The sequence below is a fragment of the Bombus fervidus genome, chromosome 6 (genome assembly GCF_041682495.2).
Source record: "Bombus fervidus isolate BK054 chromosome 6, iyBomFerv1, whole genome shotgun sequence".
NCBI lineage: Eukaryota > Metazoa > Arthropoda > Insecta > Hymenoptera > Apidae > Bombus > Bombus fervidus.
In genome coordinates, this window is record NC_091522.1 from 15,176,706 (window position 1) to 15,198,398 (window position 21,693).

The 21,693-nt window shown below is 40.1% G+C and overlaps 1 protein-coding gene across 1 annotated transcript; it reads right to left on the bottom strand.

The window, feature by feature from the left end:
• Positions 1–19,178: 19,178 nt before the first annotated feature.
• Alien (COP9 signalosome complex subunit 2 alien) lies at positions 19,179–21,690 on the bottom strand. The gene is made up of 9 exons (XM_072005499.1): positions 21,432–21,690; positions 20,909–21,103; positions 20,714–20,839; positions 20,472–20,639; positions 20,227–20,401; positions 20,007–20,145; positions 19,706–19,922; positions 19,486–19,626; positions 19,179–19,416 (listed from the first exon to the last, which is right to left on the bottom strand). Exons 1-9 carry the CDS (start codon positions 21,483–21,485, stop codon positions 19,297–19,299), a joined length of 1,335 nt encoding a protein of 444 aa, XP_071861600.1. The 5' UTR covers positions 21,486–21,690; the 3' UTR covers positions 19,179–19,296.
• Between the last annotated feature and the right edge of the window lie 3 nt (positions 21,691–21,693).

Here is a 21,693-nt window from a genome sequence, read left to right on the forward strand (position 1 = left end):
AAATGATGTTTGCAGAAAGCTGCAAAAGTTTATATTTTATCCTGGGCCATTACATAAAACGTCAACCACTTGCCTTTCAAAACCGGTATCGCCCTTATATCGGTGAGATAACAGCAACGCAACGACAAAAGTTTCCATTTCGTGATTTCGTTAATGAAAATTTTACACTCTATCGATTTCAGTGACCCAGATTATTATGTTATGAAAGTCAACATCCCGATAATGAATAATTTGGCATGTACACAATATAACCATTACCAAGCCTTAGTTTCCGAAATACAATAGGACTTTAATTATTCGAAGTCTTTTTCGGCCGCTCGATCGGAATAATGTCGACCGGTAAAGGGAAACAAATATTTCAAATACACCTACCTACGTGTTCATTGCTATTGTACCATTTCTTATAAAATGATGGAATCGTCGAGCACAGGGTCCAGCGAAGAAAGCAGGCGAAAATTAGGGTAATTTTAACGCGTTTGACGATGAAAATAACAAGATGTACGACGTAAGTGGAGAAGAAATCGTGGAAAGAATTAAAGGGAAATTTAAAAGTAGCAAAGACAGCGATGAATCGTGTTGATAGAAATATTTAGAGTGTACAGCGCATGTACACACACGCGTACATACACATATAGGCTAATTTTACTTTTTTATATCTCATATTTTCTCATATCAAAGTGATGTTGAGTTTTTTAAACGACACCGTGTATTTTTTATAGCCTTTGTTAGCCATCCATGTCCGGTTTTAGGATCACTGTACTCCAGCTGTCCGAGCTGCCCTACTTTCGTTCGTGTAAGAAGGTTTGCTCTTTCAATCGATTTTTAATTATCAGCAACTAAGAAACAAAAGCGAAAACGCAACTTTTTTTATCCTTTATTTTCGTCTTATTTCGCATTCAAAAATCGTCCCTTAAATTTAGTTACACCTGTAGCTGAACACCCTGTATACCGCACCTAACGTTTGCAGTACATAAGATACATCGTTTCGTCTTTCAAAGTTCGAGCACTACCTTCGCGAAGATCGATTCTTTCAAATGTCAAGGTACTTACAGATATAAATTCTAAAGTTGGAATCCCGCGGAGGGTAAAATTTTGTATCGGAATCGACCTAGACTCGGCGGTACATATTGAAATTGATCCGAGTGACATCGTAAAAGAATGACAAGGGGGGAAAGACTTTGAGTACGGAGAATACTTTCGTCGTGTTCGTGGAATCTCGAAAACAGTGTGGTGGACGTATGAAATACAGGTGTAATAATTGTCTGTTGGCGGAGATTGGTTTAGACGTTACATCGTCCATACGATAGAGGGTCAGCTGTTTCCTATTGTGCAGCTAATTACATCAGGGATCCAGGGACTGGGATATAGCTGCACCGAAATTAACTAATCTACCGATGAAAGAACCTACGCCACTAAACGCTCCACTGCATAAACTCGTATCGTAGGAGGTTGGCCTTTTGATACCCCATATCCCCGTGGTGTATTCGCGGAGAATGCAGCGAACTGCATCGATGGAAATTTGATTGCAGCAAGGTCGGATTTGCGACGTCTATTGTTACCCAGAGAACGGAATTTCAAATGAACGAAAGAGGCGATTCGTTTAGAACTGTGCACGAATATTCCATGAAATAATTATTTATCAAGGGCAAATAACTTTTGTTATCGTTTCGCCGATAGGAAAAATTACCATTGCAGTCGTTGCAATCGTGAAATTCGCGATACCAGATATAATTTTTTATTTCTCAAAACAAAGAGGCACGCAACGAAAGTACCTTTCTTTCGGTTTATGACAATCGCGTTAAACGAGTGGCATGATTCAGGATAATAAAAAGCGACCGACCTCCAAATTTTTACGACGTAACGGCTAGCATTGTACTACGTATACCTGCAAGCTTTTTCTGTTTCTTTCCTCTCTCTCCCCTTTTTTCTGTTTCTTTCTTTTTTCCTCTTTTTTATATAAATTACGTCCACTTTTCCAGGATGACCGAAAAAAAGCAAAGGAAAGGGAAAACGAGAAGAGACAGCGCGAGCAGTGGGAGAGGAAAAAGAAAGAGAGACTAAATTGCGCGCATTAATGTCGCTCCCGCGATTCTCCAGTCAAGGGTCCCTCTAATGAAATTCACGAGCGTTTTGAAACGGGAAGCTTTATTAAACCAGGATTAAATAGCTGGAATTATTCAAAAGCTCAATTATCAGCTTATTGTCGGTCTAGCTGGCACTACTGGCTAAAAGCGTGAGAAGGGTGCAGATGGTGCGCAACCAGCCCTCTCTTACTCTCCTTTCGCCAGCCTTCCGTTTGCAGCCTAGAAATAAAGGATTTTTAGTAGCCGGACTACAAACTAGAGATATATCAGCTCCTGGGATACGCTTTACAGGACTCTGCTTTACAGAGAACTCGGCTTTAATCCGCTTCAGCTGGCCGTCCTTATTTTCACCGAACGTTTTTCCAAACGCCAGGGTCAAGAATCGAATCGTCTTTTAAAAATATTTCTCGTCTCCTACCAACGTGTCATTCGTTGAAACGCGTGAAATTCATGCGAAGATATAACTCCAAAATGGACACGGTGAATATCTGAAACTTGTCGGATCTAAGTTTCAGAAGGGATAACTTTACGATAGGATATTAGAACTAGTTTGTATCTCTAACAGGTTATCGTATTTTTAATAAGGCTGTCAAGTTCGCAACAACTCTGGAAATGCCAAAGTGGTAAGTAGTAAAAGTCAGTTTATAGCCAGACCTGAGACGCGATAATGACGTTTAAACCACTAAACTTGCAAAGACCAAAAAGCAATAAATGCTTAATTACAGCCAGATTTCAGTCGTTTCGGCAATAATAACGTTCCAGTCCCTGGTCGGTAGTCCACGTCTATAAGCGGTTAACGAGTAATTAGATTCCAAAGCGCAGCACGTCCGGCCCTCATCTGGCTGGCGAGTCCACGGTGTGCACGTTAAGGAATAATTATAAAGCAATACGGTGAATCGCCAATCGACCACGTAGATTACAGTAAACTATATGATATTCGATAGAATATTTTATATTACGTATAATATTTTTCTCAATCGATAGACAAGATACACAGTATATATCGTATATCGTGGGAATGAGAATTCATTTGGAATGACATGTGATTGAGAAGCAGATTGAGACGCCTGACGAGTATCGACGGCGTATAAAATTAAAAACTGATTTGATTAAAATTGGATGCGCGCGAAAATTTAGCCATGTAGAATTTTTATGCGAGTAACGTTTGCACCGATCAATCCAAGATGAAACTCTCAAAGAGATTAATTTTATTTATTATTTCATTATGCTACAGTATTTTTCGAACAACTTTACAAACGATTGGAAAAATGAGAAATCGCAGGAAAAAATGAACAGCAGAGAATAAACCGAATCTGATATCTGATCTTTCACGCGATCGTGAATGCGGTTGGATTCGCGTGTTCTTGTATGCACTTCCGCAGCAACTAGCCGTACGAATTGGCTGACTTTCGGTCGAACGCCGGTCTCGCGAATAGCTCCGGAACATCGATATTGAAGTGCAAATTCCGTAAACCAAGGCTGAACGGAGCCATGCACATTTAACTTTGCACCTGCGACGATCATATAACGCGGCCAACCCCCATGTTTACAATGCACGTGTCGCATGGGCTGAGCCACAGCCACGAAGGCATTGTGACGCGCGCGATAACCGTAATAATCGAAGTGCTCGCGATCTACCGTTGCGGTCGAGCGAATTCGCGTGCCGCCTCGTGGTCGGATTTCCCAAAAATCCCCGCGAATCGACGCTCGAAACGATGCACTTTTCGCTTATATCGTAATATAGATAAAAATCGTTATAAATAGCAATTCTTTCGCGCGCGAAACTATCTTTAAAATGACATAAATATTATAACACAAATTTAGAAAGTACCAATCTGTGCAGATCAAAATTTATCGGTATTCCTTATTTAGATTAATCGAGGTAAATTTCTATTTTGAAAGAATGGACAGGAAAATTGACAGAAAATTGACTGGAAAAGAACAGGGAATAATATAGAACGTAACTTGTTTTTAAGCTTCAGATTCGACCTATCGTGACGGTTTTAGGGCAGGGCTGAGTACGGCCACGACTCTAATAATAACATTTGTTCCAGTTCTCGTGAAACACGTCGGTAAATCGTGACACGGAATAAAAATAATCTAAAACAGGCACAAAGAGCATCGATGGCAAGGTTGCACTCGCGATTTGTTATTTTTGTTACGTCGGTTTCCGTTTGTGGAGCGACAGGTTTCACGCGGCGATATACCGCGTCTACACTGGCTGAATCTTATCTGGGAATATGATAGACAGCTACGTATTTCATGAATAAAACACGGAAATATACCTACGAGCTGACAAGCCGCGGTAACCGTGCCGAACATGCCAGAGTGTAAAGCGAGTTTACGTGCGCGAAATAAGAAGAAACTGCTGACATTGGACTCGCCAATTCCCAAATTCGATGGAATAAACGCTTAAATATTTGACGAGACAACGATCCGTTCGATTTCGCGAACGTTGAAACAGTCGAATCTGTGTACAAGATTCCGCGAGAGATTTCATTTATAAAATGAATGAACGCGATTTCACTTTACACGATACGAAACGTTTCGTGCGAACAACGACAATGTTCGGGAAATGTTTCGATAATCGATCGAAACAGAAGTTTGAAGAAACGTATAAGAGATAAAGTTTGTGTATATTAAAAAATTAATCGCAGTAAAGTGAGAAAATCAAATTAAATGGGAAATGATATTAATAAAGCGGAGCGAGAGTGAGAATCGGCGTTACACGTACTTTCGAACTCCATTTCTGCGCTCTTCAATGGATATCGGTGCGTTACGCGGTTAATTTTACTAATTAATAAAGCCACTGTCACTCGGTCATTAAATTTAATTAATTGTGGTTACATCGCGTTGTGTTGCGGACCAGCGACAGGGCAAACGGAAAATTGTTTGATAAACGCACTCTTCTGGGCGGACGCATCATCGTGCCGCGACCAGCCGCTTTTAATTAATTAATTTATGCCCTCATCGGTTGATAAGTTTAAAACGTTCGTTTCGCACGATCCTCCCCTTTCAAAACTTACAGTTGCCGCGTGTAATTTCGCTTTTCATTAACCGTGATTTTAATCCGGCGTTACATCGCCGATCCCTCCATCAGATCCCAGTAGCTATAACGGGACAGCACGAATTCGTCATCATCCGTTACGATAATAAAATTTTCACCTTCCATTAGTAGCAAGCGCGCTAACGCATTAATTAATGGCTAATTAATCAAGCGAGCGACGTGGCAAAATCCGTGATCCTTAATGCACAGTTATCCGACCATAAACACTGGGAAGGTGAGCGTTACATCGGTAACCAGCAGCCACCGTTTTCCATGGACAAAGTTTCGCGCCACAAGCTCTGCTCTCCCTTCGTCTCTGTGTTTGCCTCTTGTTCAACCATCGAAGGACGAGGTAACGCTGAACACCGGTGGCAAGAGCGGGAGAAAGAAGGAACGGAAGACAAGGAGAAGTAGGATGCACGATGCAGCCCGAAACTAGAAAGCGGCTTTAGAATTTAATGCGTGAGAGGTTTCGGGTGCAAAGGTATTCGAACGTATACCGCTGGGTTTTATCGCTACTCACACACAACTTCACTGGGCGTTTACGGCAAAGACGAAAAGGAGATAGAAGGAGAAAGGAACGGTGTCGGAGAACGCTGGATAACAAAGAGAGAGAGAGAGAGAGAGGCAGAGTTTGGAATAAGTATGCGGAGGACCGAAAGCCCCGGGTTTTCGCGTCGGCGGCGCCCACACCGGTATGAATATTTAAACGGATGTAAATTGCGAATTAACTATTGATAAAAACAAACCAGAGGGTCCGTGTTAAGCCTTCCTCGTAAATCACGAAAAGGGACGGATTCGGCGGTTGGTACGACAGCTGTGGCTTGGAATTTTACAGATCAACTTTTTCAGCAACGGCGATGATCAAAATCGAGATTCTCCTGTGAACAGTGGTTTATTTTTGACCGTGAATCGCAATGGAAAGGAGCGAGAGAAACGTGCAGCGGTTACTTTATAGCGGGTAATGAAAGTTTCATTCTGACTATGGTGTCTGCCAACTTGTCGCGAAGGTACGTCCATCAAATGTACCCAACGACAACTATCTCACACTGGATTGTTCTCCGTATTCTGTCTACATATCTGCCTACGATAAATATCTTTGTAAATACTTTGCTCCCAACTTTGTCTCCTCCGATTCGAAAATTACTGAAGACAATTGCAGATTGGCAACTTGTAAATTAACTGAAACAAAGGTTAGTAGAAAGTAACGCAAGAGCGGAATAATTGGAAAAGTGTTTAACCGAGGCTTGTTCGAAAGGCTTTTGGAACACGCTGGAGAATGCGAGGCAAAATCTTCCGATAAAAACTTTCGAGTCATGACCGAGACATCGTTCAGAAATAAAACGTCCCGTAGGAGTAATAGAGTCGGTCTGGAGGATCTACGATCGTCCACACAGAATCATCGTCGCCGAGAGTTACTCTAGTCGACGACAGTTGTTGCCTCTGCTCGCGAGCACACGCATGCTGCTGGAATAAAGAAGCGACGAGGAAAGGCTGGAAGAACGGAGCGACAAGAACGCTCCGAAGAAAGAGGCGAAAGAAAGAAAAGTGTGGGAAAGCGCAGGAACGCGAAAGAGGAGTTTAGAAATTGAAAAGATGAAACGATCCGATGAAATTGAAAGGCAAAAATAAGCTGCAGACCGAAAACGAAACGGAAAGAATGGCCAAAGTCGGAATTCTGAGTTAGTGTAAAGGAAAGCGCGGACAACGGGGGACGATGAGGGAGAAGAACGACTTGAGAGGCAAATAAAACCAAGACAAAGGGGATACGTGAAAGGATGTCGAGAAAAAAGAAAGCAGAATATAAGGCGAAAAGTGATAAGGCAAGAAAAATAACATATACTCGCGTGGAATATGCAAGGACCGACGTGTTAGCAAAAGTGGGAAACGTAGATGCAGGTTCGAGAAAAGGCGCTAGTAGTCCGCAGACGAGAAGTCTACAATCGTGAAGAAGCAGAAACGAAATGGTAACGTGTGAGCAAGCGAGCGAGCGAGCAAGTGAGCAAAAGAGGACGAAGTAGAAGATTATAGGCACGTATTGGCGCATCGGCCCCCTGGGCTCACCCTCTTCTCTATAGCTTGCGTGGGGGTATAAATGTAATCCAGAAGCCAGACGTGACGTACATAGCTGGTAGAACGTTCGCCTTTCGTTCGTCCCTTCTTGCGTGCTCCCATGTCCAAACTCTTGCCGTAGATACACCGGTATTGCTGGCCGCGCATGCACAATGTATCGATACGTCTTTCCTGCGTATCCGATGGATACACGATAGATTTGGGTTATGTCTATACGATCATGCTATTCCGAAACGAAGGGGATATAGCTTATTTCAATTCCTTCGGAAAATCCGGTACAAATCTTCGTTCACGAAGCAACGACGGTGAAACGGCACGACGAGAGGCGTCAGAGGTAGTGGCGGTGCTCGACCAGAGCCCTTAATTCCGGATGGAACCGAAAGCGAAGAGATTAAAGGCGTTGCCCGAAGGAAGGAGCGTGCGGTGGATCCAGCGATCAAAAGTAACGCTAGTACGGCTGGACCGGTCGATTGAGAATCGCGAACACGTAGGCGCTTAACGAGGGTGCTCGTGCGAGGAGAGCGAAAGGAGCGACCGAAATGTACGCCGACAATATGACGCTCGGAGATATTTGGATTCGTGAACGAGCATCATCGACGCCCCCTTTTTATTGTGTCGCTTATATACGACCTGCTTCCTCGTCTTCGATTCTCATCGTGACTCTGGGCACGCTGGAACAAAAGCAGCCTGATATTATGGACGAGAAACCTATGAACCCTCGAAGAATCCCCTTATTCCAATGAAAATATGATCTTTGGTAACAATCCACGACCTTTCTATATCTTTCTCCTATACCCTTTTCAAGCAAACCTAAACACACGCACGGTGCATCAGACAAAAGCATTCTGTGCGCGTTCGAATCGAAACAGCGATTAATAGAACAATCGACGTTTATCACGCGACAGGTATATGTTGTTGCTTGCGCGGTGTGTCGCGTATCAGTCAGCTCGTCGAGCCTGTAAAAGCAACGGGTTATGGAGTAATAATTCGACGTTGTACGTCGCAGCGCGACACCGGGACAAGACAAACACGGTTCACGGCTCGCCTGCACTTCCGTAAACTACAGATGATCCTCGGTCTCTCTCTCTCTCTCTCTATCTATCTCTCTCTCTCTCTCTCTCTTTCTGTCCTCCCTATCCATCCGACCTTTCTGTTCCTCTATTTCATCGTTCCAAACATACACGTGGATTGAATTGAAAAAAAATTTCTGTTCCCAACTCCGAAAAACGATTTTCGAACGTCCTTGAGCGTACGAAGCTTTTGACCCTGAAAAAATCCAAGGATTTAAAACGGGATTTGGAAACTTTCAGCTTGTATTTTGAATATTCTAGGATAGGATACACGTTACGTGGTGCGCAAATAGGTGCAGAGCGTGAGGATTTACGTCATATCCGCAGAAGGGAGTCGTAAGATCTTGCCAAATACACGTCGCCTCCTCCCTCCGCCCCCCCCCTCCTCTCTCTCTCTCTCTGAAACGTAGAAACGTCCAATATCGCGTCCCAAGAAAGCATCGGTATCTACCGTTCCAGCGAGAAAATATGTCATTCCGGATACACGTTATATCCGAGAAATCCGATAATGATCGCGCGCGTGATACGGCGCGGCAATTTGAATTTTAAATATGTCGGCGATTTCGAGCGGCGCGTCTCATGAAAATTTTTAACCGGCAGAAAATTTATAAACTCGTCCGTGTTGACGTTGGAAATCAAGTGACAAAGAGCACGAGCGCTACCGATATTCGATGCTATCGGATTTACAGCGTAGCAACATTATCAACGCGATCATTTATTAACGGATGGAAGCACCACTAACAACAACCGCCGACCAGGCCGACGCGACGCGGCGCGACGAGGACGAAGTAGGCGCGATATCGAATTTACAACAGGCGAATTCGCTGAATCGCGAAGAAATTCGGTCACCGATAATCGAAGGGCGCGTCGCAGCACGAGATATTGCACGCTCGACGATATTTCATCGATAGCCCCCCATCGATTGTGCACGTGCACGTCGCAATATTGTACCGTCAACGTTTAGCCCGATGTAGCATGAGTCGGTCGTAACCATTTTTATCCGGGCAAATACTCGCCGGCCGAACGCTCGAGTTGTCCGTTGCTGCACAACGTTCGGCATCGATCGATGAAAGTCTCCGGAGGATTTCGTCGTTACTTTCGACGAGGGGCCATACCCAGGAAATAGAGTAGCCTAATCGGTGGGTCGCCTTCCCGTGGAATTTTCTCGCTAGAAAACGGTCAGATGGGAACGGAATATTGGCTTCCAGCCGTTCCTTATTTCCCGTCTAACGGCTCTATCTTGCGTAAAACAGTATTTCATGCGGATATGCAACTGCGCGTAGTGATTCGTGCGAATAGTACGTGATGATTTTCTAGTAACCGTCCGCCAGAGAATATTACGAATTATTATATATTTGATTCTTCTCGAAGCTTGTCTTTCGCTTTTGACTCTCCATTTTTACAGAAATAACTATTCCAACGCTATCAGCTTGAAATCATCTCAATGTTTCACACGAACGGAGAATCCAACCGGTTGGTCTAGTGTCTCTAATCAGCTCAACCCGTTGATCCGGACGCCAGCGTCGATAGCGCAGATTTACGCCGATAACTCGACACCCGGTGTATGATTTCAGCCACGGGCCACAGCAGCCTGGGTAAGAAGGTAATACGTTGCAATATTAAGTAGAATTCCCAGCGGTATCCCAGCCGGAAAAGAGAGTCGGAAAGTAACGGCGAAAAGGGGTGAAAGAGGGGCGGCTCAGACCGTACGAGGGCAACATGTATGCCAGACATGTGCGACCCGCACGACTTATATCTGTTACGGGAGAGTATCTCCCAGCGTGAATCGCAGACATAACACCTTCGAAGAACGTAAGGTTATAAATATATAACTGACAGTGCACTTTTGGCGAGGTGAGTCGCGGGTAACGAGATCGAGGACGTGATATCGAGTTAGGTTTCTTTTCGAATGAAAAGAATCAAATCCTTTGTGTCCGAAACCAATAGAACGAAACACGTCGAATAATGGAACGTAAAGACGTTGATCGAATTTTCAATTTGTTTTTCAATAGCCTTTCACGTGGATTCATTTACATCCCTTTATCTAATCTGATGTAGGCCTAACGCTTACCAAGTAACACTTAGAACATACATCACGCTGACATAAACAACCAGTTAATACGATGAGTATTTCTACTGCATAATGTATCGCTGGAGGTGTTGTGATTAGGTGTCAGTCACGCTGCCTTCGTAAATGTATAAGCGAACAGATATAGGAAGATACAGCGCGAATATTTACGAGAGAAACAGAGAGAGAGTGAGAACATGAAATTACAACATGTATGCTAGACATGTGCGACCCGTACAACTTATATCTGTTACACGTATGCATATCCTAACACATAGAACACACACGTACGATTCATCTGGCTACTCGATTGTGTGCCAAACACAACGCGTAACAAATACGAGCTTACTTTATCTGTAATAAATTTACAATTCCTTTACGACAGCAACTACGAACGATTGAATATTCGTTGGAGATATTTAACGCGATCTTTTACCTTTTCGTTTTACTCTCTCGATATATATAGGAACGCAAATGTTCAATTGAACGTAACACGTTTGTATCTTTTGCTATTGCCCGTGTAAACTCTAAACGGGGGATTTTATCGCTGGCGCTAAACGCGAACCACAGAAATTACTGTAAATCGCTCCATTCAGCGGCGCCGTCTTGAAAAATCCTTACCCACGGGATCAGCACGATGTAATCCCCATGGAAAACCAGGAAAGAATTTTTTTAAAAACCACCAACCTGTCCACCTTTTACCTCGTCGCTTCACGCTCTTCATTGTGTCTGATTTTGTTATTCCTCGCATATTATATAATTAATATTTTGAATTATGCACGGTGATAACAGAATTACCTGCTTGTCCGACGATGAGAACAAGTCTGGTTACCCTAACAAAATATAATATGAATTTAATGCAATAGTTAAACTGCTACTGTTTATGCAAGTTCGTGTTTTACATTTTACACAGCCCTCTAAATATTATAATATTTTATAATTAAAATATGATATCTAAATATTTACTTCGTGTACATTTTTAAACGTTTAAATATCCCGTAACACATTTTAGACATTTATGGAAAGTTCAAAAAGTGCAAAAATATGCCGAACGTAATATGCAGAAACGAATAAAATATTGAAAGTATAGCGAATGTTCGATTGCCTTCTATATTTAACAGTGGCGATACAAATGCAGTGAGCTTTAACTTTTAAAGGCAACGAATAAATAACGTAGCGGATAAACGAGTAAACAGAGATGACGAGTAGTTGAGTGGAAAATTGCGGATACACGATGCGTACTGATAACTAATTGTATACTCGTCCCGTGATAGTTTAATTGTGCAGTTAATTCGGTCGTTGAAGCGACCAACGCAACGGAGAAAGATACCGTTTCGTCGAGGTAACATCGAAGATACGTGTTGTGTCGCGTGTAAAGCGATAATTTGATCCCGCCTAAAGGTAAGAAATAGCGAGAAGCAGTTGAAGTGAATTCAGTTTCCCAGCTACAGACAAATTAACGGATCGTCGAGTTATTCCAGGTATGTGCGTGTACATGTATATCTAAAATAGAGGGCTGAAGAGGCGAGAATGTTACGACGTTATCGTTCGTTACGCGCACGATACACCTACTAATGAAACACGATAATACGTACAAGCAGCGTACAAAATTATTGGTTCTGCGATCGAAATGATTAGAATTAGTCTCGAGCGGTTGGAAATTGGCAACGAAGAGCGAACCAATCGCTGAAAACCCATCAAACTAAATAATCGATGAAATACAAAGGAGTTACGAAAAGCAAATGTACACGAACAAATTAAACTAGCTTACGCGTTCTTTCCACACGGTGTATGTCGTTGCATAAATTGCAATTTAACAAAAGAATAAAATTAATAGTGGCAAAAAGCGAGACTAGTTTAAAAAGAGAAATTTAAAAATCCAGATGGAGATAGAACGATGGAGTTCAACTCGACGTAAATCTCGTTACAACACGCTGATGTAATAAACGAACTATTAAGCGCGTTACAATCCAATTAAAAGCTTCGCGGAATCATCCGTTCGGATTAATGTCGTCAGCCTCTCGTCGACGTTTTATGAATCAAGGTTAAGCCGCGAAGTGGTCGAATTGCAGAGAAAACGGAGCGGAGAACCATGGTGGTACGCGAAACATTAGCGGGACAGTTAACGTAGTCTAATTAACCGAGCTAATTATGTGCCAGGAGCGTAAGACGGCCGTACACTCGAAACCACGAACGAAAAGGGTCTGTAATGGCAGTTTGTAGCTGACGTTACGCGAAATGCAATTAACAGGTCTGATGTTGAACAAGCTAAATATCTAAATAAACAAACGGAGAATGCTAATAAATAAGAAACCAGAGATATAAACGAATAAATGGAGAATATACATATATATAAATAGACAAACGAAAGATGTAAATAAACGTTCAGTGACTCTTCTCGAGTCATTAACAAAAACGATTTGTTTGTGTTTCGTATCGTTATAGTTAATCCATCGTTGGAAATCAGTATTCCAAGTGAGAAGTCAGCGGACCTTTTTTCAAACTCCTCAAATAGCTAATCAACATAATTGATGAACAGTCCTTGCGAACATGAACGCCGAAGCAGGAGAATCTTTGCTTAGCCTAATTAACACCTACCAAGCTCGAAACTCCAACTAATCTGACAGCGTTACGTTAAGGTGCTTGTTTTCGACGGAAGGTATAATGCATACGTATTGATGTTGGAAGATGTAGAAGCGATGTAGTAGATTCCGGAAGTCGCGATGCGGCGTTCCAAGAGAAACAGGAAGAGAATAATATCGAGATCGAGATAAAGAGAACTGTACACAGCGCAATGTTTCCGACCTAATTTTGCGGCAATATTAACCATCGTAAATAGAAACTTATTCGAAGAAGAATCTCTATGTTTGAGTAATTTCCACTTCGCTTGAGAAAAAGAAGAGCTTGGAACGATATATTCGCGACGAACAAATCGGAAAGGGATTTAGAAAACTCATTTCCCAAAAAGGTTGATCTTTAATAATCGAGTTAATTACGAGATCCGAAAGGAGATCGTGCGATCAGGACTATCAGGAGGGTCCGATTATCTGACGTGAAATAACGAAACGCTTTCCGAACTCGTCACACACGAAGTGAACGGCACGTAGGAGTTACATTGATCCTATATAATTTCGTAATAATCCCCTCGTGTACATTTCAAGCCGTGGAAAGGAAACTCTATGGAAATCACGTATCCGCTGATCCTCGGCTAAGTTTATCTTAAATGAGTCCACCGGATAGTTATCGCGCGAGGCGCGGCCGCACGGATCAATTGCGGCCAGGGCAAATGGAAAACTCGTTCGGTAGCAGTTTGCTCAACGCGAATACCGCGAGATATCTGCGACGAGACACTCCCCTATCACGGCCAAAGAAATGACATTCCTGGCCCGGATGGCCGCGAGAATATTGGACCAACGACAGGAAATAATTCGTGGCTTGTTAAAACGGAGATAATTACGTTGCCTCGTCGGTCGCCCTTGTTAAACTTCGAGTCTATTGAAAATTTCGCATTCAACGACCAAAGAGGCAAGAACCTTTAATCTTTAATCCACAGCTTTTACGACGATATTGCGTTACATCGTTGTTAATATCTAGACTGCCGATGTTTATGCTTCTATAGGAAATTTATAGGTGGAAAAATGTAAGTCCATAGACTGCAACGTGATATTCAAAGGCATGTAAAATATATCTAACGTTTATTATACAAAATTTATTTTGTATAAACATCCGTAAACTATTACTATCATTCGCTGTTAAAACATGTACAAAATTTCGTTGATGCTCGTCGTTTGTTTCGTTGATTGCGCGAACTGAGCGAGTAACATCCTGCAATGTAAATGTCGATTGATAACCCAGAATTTTTGTTATGTCACGTACCATATATATATATATACAGATCGTTTTTAATCACGCAGGTAACTATGTTAATTTTGTATTTCCCGCAAAAGGATAATAACACGACAGAATCTCATTATCCGGCATATCGCCGGATATCAGAGTCTTAAGAAAAACGATGGGACAAGATTTTCCATGGAAAACCAGTTGCTTTATCGTGGCAGTATCGTATCCGTTCAATTATGGAATTAACAACGTAAACGGCCAGCCCTTTCGGTCAGCTGCGTAATAAATATTCGCCGTTACAACGATAACGGGTCGAATGAATGCAACGGATATCGGTATTTATGCGATCCAGATATCAGTGGAACAATAACGACCGCCACGGTATCGTACGCAAACGCGTGCGCGTAATTATTTTGGAATTAATGGGGATGCGCACTCATTGCTGAAATACTGTTACCGGGATCGACGGGAAAAAATGATAGAGAAAAAAAAAATATCCGTGGAACAACGCGCAAAAGCGGAAAGAAGGAGAAAATTTGTTCGCTTTTCTATCGAGAACGGTCTAATTGCCGCGCAAATTAAAAGAAGAAAAATCGATACGAAAACATGAATTCAACTGATTTGCCGAAGCGATAACGTCGAAGCGAATGATACGTTCTTCCCTATCCATTTCTTTTTTCTTTTCGTTTTCATTGATGAGCGCCGTAATTGAATGGCACGAGCGTACATACATTTGCTCGACGAATTCAATGGGTCATTCCTCGGAACAAAAAAGATATTCGTTAGGGAAGTTCTCCTATGGTGAACTTCAACGATTCTTGCCTATAAATAAGAAACAAATGTCTCGTGATAATAGGCGCTTCCTTCTACTATCTCCGGAGAAAAAAGGAAAAATAAACCAGGCAAGAAGTAGACCATCTTGCAGGGGCAGTAAATAAAATTTGTCGCGGCTAAACAAGATAGTAAAAAAAGAAATTAAAGCGTCTCGAAACCGAATTTCGAAAACTTACGTACGTTTTCTACTTTTATCTCGGTAACGAGTGGTCCTTTCGTTCTTTATCTTTTTCTTTACTTTACTGCGACACACATATATCATGCGAATAATACACAACAGCATGATAAAAAAAGGCTGGAGAAAAGGGGAATGTCCTTGGCGGGATATTTGTGTGAGAACGAAAGGATGGCTCGGCTTAAGGAATGTCTACGCTGGTGGCAACAAGGGTCGAAGGACTCGACAAATATCATAAAATGTAAATGTCGCGAATTCATGCCCATGATCCCAAGCAGAACTTCTCAATTTTCCAATACGCCAAAGCCCTTTTATCCGGCTTACGGGCGTTCGCCGCCCGATTAGTTGCACGCTCGTTCATCTGCCATCTTCGCGGCCTGTTCCTCTGAGATTAAAATTTCTGATCTCGATGCTCGTATATTTTACATGGAACAACGGCCATAGATACGTTTAACTCTGTCGACTCAGCCCATCGATCGAACAAACTTTCGTCGGGATCGAATCGTTCTCCTCGCGCTACCACGCCAAAACTAGTCCGGAAAGGTCATCTATCCAACGGACGAAAACGTCCAAATTTTATTCATTCCATTTTGAGCGTTCCAATTAGGCAAACTTTTCACTCTGGGCGCTGCAACCGTAAATGGAAAAGTCCTCTGATCGAACGAATATTTCGAACGAGAACGTTACCGATGCAGCTTTAAACAGTTTGCTCAAAACTATCTTAACGTCAGAAACTAGAACCGATTGTCTTCTCTACAACGGACGTCGATGGAAAGTTTTCCAAGTAGTCGATTCAATTTTCCAATTCGTCTTATCCAATTCCAGGGTATGTTACTTGAATACTCGTCGGTAAAAGTTACACGTCGGCTGCTAGGACCCTAGGAGACGACTTTGTCGACATAACCGAGAAAAACTGTTCTCGCGTCATCCTCGACTATTGCGTTATGGTTGTCTTGACATCGAAACCCACGACGTCGCACGCATACGCGTATATATGTACGTATGTATGTATATACATGTATGTACACGTATATGTAGTATACGTACACGTAGGAATAAGAACACACGATTCGCTCGCTTTATCGTAAGTGTTTGCACACGCGCTCACGCGTGTACATCGGATACACAGCAAGTTAAGCCGTATAAGATAGATGGCTCAGCCAGTGGCCCTCTCCGGCCTGAACGTTTCACTCGCACTTATGATATATGGCGACGCCACTAAAAACTGGCAGATGTGTTGCAATCCCCTTCGTCGTACCATTCCAGCCAACGTTTCACGGGAATTGTCGACCTACCTTTCCCACCTTAGCAGCTGGATAAATCGACGCGAGGCGCGAACAATACTTGAGAAATTATGCTGCTCTGCCGACATATAGCGTCGTGACGCCGCACGACGACGAAAAACACTGTATTGCTTGTTCCTATGATGTATATCCCCTTGCGAGTTGTCGTTGACGATCGTTTTTACTAAAACTTATTTCTTGCGAGATTATCGTCAAAAAGATTATCGTTCGTCGCGACGAATTCCTCTCGAGTGTCGATGCTAATATAAAATAAAAGTTTTGTTCGTTCGCCTTCCAATGTAATAATACGTAGAGAAATTGGTGAAATTTAACATTTACATGAGGAATTACGCTCGACAATTGGGATCGCGTTACGAAATAGCAGAGAAAAAATCGTCACGTGAAAATTAGATAGCATCATTCCGCGTTACCGTTGACCACTATCCTTAATTCTTAAATCTTTCAAACATCGGTTGAAAATTAATCACCCAAGATGGAGTAGAATAGTCGATAAAATAAACATCTTGGCGTCGATGCAGCTGCCTATCCCCTTTCTATCTATTCTTTCCTGTTATTGTTTTACCGGCTATGTAACAAAGTTAGACCAGATCTAACGATTAATCCATCTGGAAAAAAGTTGGAAACTTCCGAAATTCGTTGAAGGACGTCTCAAAATTGTGGAAGATATCCTATCGCTGTAGTTATGCAACGAGGTATAAAACTCGAATATTTCTTTTTTCTCGACGTACAACGTAGACCCGTGGGGCATCCTCCAACGGAAGAGACACTGAAAATGGAGTTTTCACTTAAATTAACTCTTCTCAAAGGGTAGAATCTACTCACAGCTGCACGAGCTACGTCCCTCGTGTACGTTGCAACATGAACCTGCAACGGACGTGATGTTCAAATTAGAGAAAAAAAGGAAGCGAAAGAGAAAAAGAGATGAGAAATACTGGTTCATTAACGTTCAGTCGGATCTATGATTTCTTGTTGACTTTATGTTATTTTCATCTGGAAGAGTCTTCTTTATAATAATCACTCACTATTCTAACTCGTATCATTTTTCCCAGATCAAAGCATCATCGAGACTCGAAAGGATTGATAAACTTAATAAACTTTCCTCCTCCTTTTTCCAACTTTGATCAAAGGAATCTTAATACTGAATCATCGATCGATCGTCCGAGGAATACCGTTGGCAATCTGAATCACCTCGATTGTTCCACGAGTTCTATCTCTTCGTTGAGAAGAAGATTTCGAGGAAAGTTTCATTTCAAAATCTGTGGAAAAGCCACGTGAATACCGGCAGATATTTCGAGCTGTGCTTTGATTGCAAGTGCCAATTAACGTTGGGATTCCGTCGACATAGTCGTTATCGTCGACGTCGTTTCACGCGTATACTCGCATGCCCGCTAATCACACCGACTGCAGCTCTAACCACCACTCCCTGGAACCTTAATACGAAAATACATAGAAACGCATCGGGATATTTCTATGAACTTCTCTCTATGCTTTGAAATACGATCGTCCAAAACTTTCATAGATTTTTTAAATATTAGGAAAATCATTAGAACAGGAATAATTCTCTGGCAATTAATCATAAAAATTGAAATAAGGAAAGCCATCCTCATGAAAATATCCATCTTACGAAATGGAAAACGAAAATCAACAATCCACCATATTTGTTGCTGATTTTACTTTCTAAATTGATTTTCTCACAAAGTAAGTTTCCGTGGCTTTGCAAGCTGCCACCTTAAACGTGGCGAGGATGAGGATGAACCTGTTCGAGGACGAGAGGATTACACCATCCCGTAGCAGTGAGGATGTAGGACGAGCCTAGGGACCCTGCCGCCCGTCCTGCCTGGGGTTAACCAACATTTACATAGGCGCGAACGTAGACTGAATAACAATGCTTGAAACGGAGCTAAAACCAGTCGTGCAGTTCCACCGAGACGGCACGTTCGTCATCCTTCTGTTGAAGCATTTCCTTCTACAGGGTGTTCAGCTGTATCGAACTTGCATAGAAATTAGAACGGATAAATAGAATTTCGTTAATTGAAACTTACGAATTTCGAAATTTCAAGAAATTGATCAACTACTTTCGATAATGCGATCAACATATATATATATATATATATATATATATATATATCTGACGTTTCGTTATCGTCATTGCACGTAGAAAACTGTAACAGCTTTTTGTTGAATAATACATGTAAATCAATAAGCATGCACCAAAAAAAGACGCAATAAAGTAACTCTCTTTTTGTTAATTGTTAACTCGATCTTTAAGGAAATGCAAAACTGCAGAAAAGAAATCGATTGAATATAGTTCTCATATTTGTATATCGAAAAATAGACATGCAAAAAATAACGTACTCTAAATTTGATTGATTGAACAGAATTCAAGAGATCGGACACTTGACAAAGTATCGTGTCAGAAGCGAACAAGGAACTATAGCTTATTCCCAACATCGTATCCGTTCATGATCTCGTGATATTTTTTAAATAACTCAATACCCTTGATACAAACTTAGCAGAAAATCAAGAATTATAGAAAGATAGCATAGCCTATGTGATTAACGTTATAAATGAATTGACTTGAATTGATTTGATTTATAGTATATAGTAAATAGATAAACGCAAAGTAATAAGAAAGAATATCACAATGAGAAGGTATAATAAGCGAATCGTATTAAAATCCTAAGTTTATTATATCACAACAGATTTTATTTTTCATATAATAGGAGACAAGTATTTATGATATACTATACAATGTATTATTTTAAGGTTGATGTTATTTTAAATTCACGCGCATCATACTCTTTACGACATCTTATTTACTATAGTTAAATGCAAAGAGTGTAACTGTCCTGTCCACTTATCAAGAGCGTTATAACGCGCCGCGCATACTGATTTTTTATCCAATTCGAGCACTTGGTTCACCTGCATACAATTTGATATACGATGAAGTAAATAAATTACTTTTAAATTATATAAAATTTGTTGCATTACCTGATCAATACGACCACGGATAGTACTATCCAAAATACAAGACACTAAGAGACTTTCAACCTCTGATACATCGATATTTAATTCTTTGCTTATAAAAGGGATGTAAATTCTAGTGTATGGTTTAATTAATTTGATTAAAACCTGCAAAATTACGTAAATACATGTTATGTTTAGATTTTCGAAATTCCTGAAACATATAGAGTACATGTACCGCATATACCTGTGTGCGTATATTACGTAATAAATCTTCAATATGTTCCCTTATGAAAGGATCATCCATTATATTATTCCTGTTTTGTTTTAAAATTAATTCAAACTGATTAATATCATTATTTTGGTAACTGACTACTAAGTTTGTCATTGCCAAAATCTCTGGATCATTTTTGTATGGTTTTGCTTCCTGAGAGTCAAATGGATTGATACCAGATTTCATAAGCCTGTTTTTATATACATTTAAACATTAACAGCAAAGTATATTAATATTATAATATACTATTTCATCTGTTTAATTTTTTACTTACATATTTGCTAAAACTAAATATTTCAGACATGTAGTACGTCTTGGTGATCCGGATTCATCGTAATTTTTGAAAGCTTCAAAGAAATCAGTGTGTGCTCTTTCAAATTCACCTTCTCTTAAATGCATTTTCCCTCCACATTCTTTTATAAATAAATAAAAAATTTTATTTTATGTTATTAGATATATTTAAGTAATCCCATTTTTAATTTGAACTGTACTACCTCTAATGACACCCATTATTAATGGATGTGGTATAGCACTTTTAATATGTAAACTTTGTTCATATAAAGTCTTTAATTTCTTATTATTCTTTTGTGCTGTATACATTTGTATTTCTAATGCATAGATTTCCAAAAGTTGTGTACCCTTCTTCAAATCATCCTCCCCATCATCAGTCTAATAAAATGGAATACATATGTATTGTACTAATAATTCTCATTTAATAATATAATTAGAGAAATTCTACCTGGCAACTTTGATGAAGTTGTTTTAATATCTTTGCTAATTTGTTAAAATCTGATCGATCAAAGTATAATTTTCCCAATTTTGTATTAGTTTTAAACCATAACCTATCATTTTTAGCATCCTTTAACGCATCTAAAGTAGTTTCATAAAAATCTTGTAATAATTCCATCTGTAAGATACAATAAGAAGCAAATATGTTTGAAATCTCAATTAATTTATAATTTACATTAGTATATTACTCACATTCTTTGAGGTACTAATATAATCTAATATGGAATTTATTGATTTTTCTGAATGGTTTCTAGTAACTGCACTTTTAATGTAAGTTAATAATTGCTTATACCTTGCCATCATTTCCTTATAATTACCCTGAAAGAATCAAGCATCGTAACAAATGTAAGTATATCTTATAAATATATCATTAATCTAATGATGTACCAATTTAAAATTAATTTTTATCATTTGCTTCAAAGCCTTGAAACCCCATTCACCCTTCTCTCCTCCCTCTAAATCCAAAACTTTTTGAAAACTTTGTAGAGCTGCTTTTGGATCATCCTCTTTTAAAGCTTTACTATTATAATATTGGTTCTCTAAATCAACATCAGGTTCTGAATTTGAGTCTTCAGAGTATTCCTAAAATTATTACAAAAACAATACCATTTTGAAATTGATTTTATTCTAAAACAATCGGTTATCATAGCTAAGCAAAAAAAACATAAAAAGTGTCATCTTAAAAGCATCAGCATAACTTAAGCAAATTTAGTTTATGATATAACTTCAACGTCTTTATTGTTATTAAACAAAATCTAAGCAACATTATTTGCTATTATTTAAACATTACAAGATACTTCTAAACTATTTTTAAATTTCATATATGTCAAGATCAAAATTCTAACCTATTTCTTAACCAAAATCATTCTGAGTATATCAACATTTCCTTCCTAAGTACACAAATACTCACAAGACCATAATCTTCCTCTTCCTCACACATAAAATCATCTTCACCGTCTGACATTTTACAAATATTTAAGAAATTTCAATTGCAAAAATAAAAGGTTCACGCAACCCTGTTGACAACTACAGGCACGACCAAGTTTGTATTTTGAAATTCATATGTATGCACTGTGTTACATATGTGCTTTATACAACTTCTATAGAGATACCAAGCTTTGACTATATCAATATTGTTCAATTATTCTAAATTATTTTTAACAAAACATATG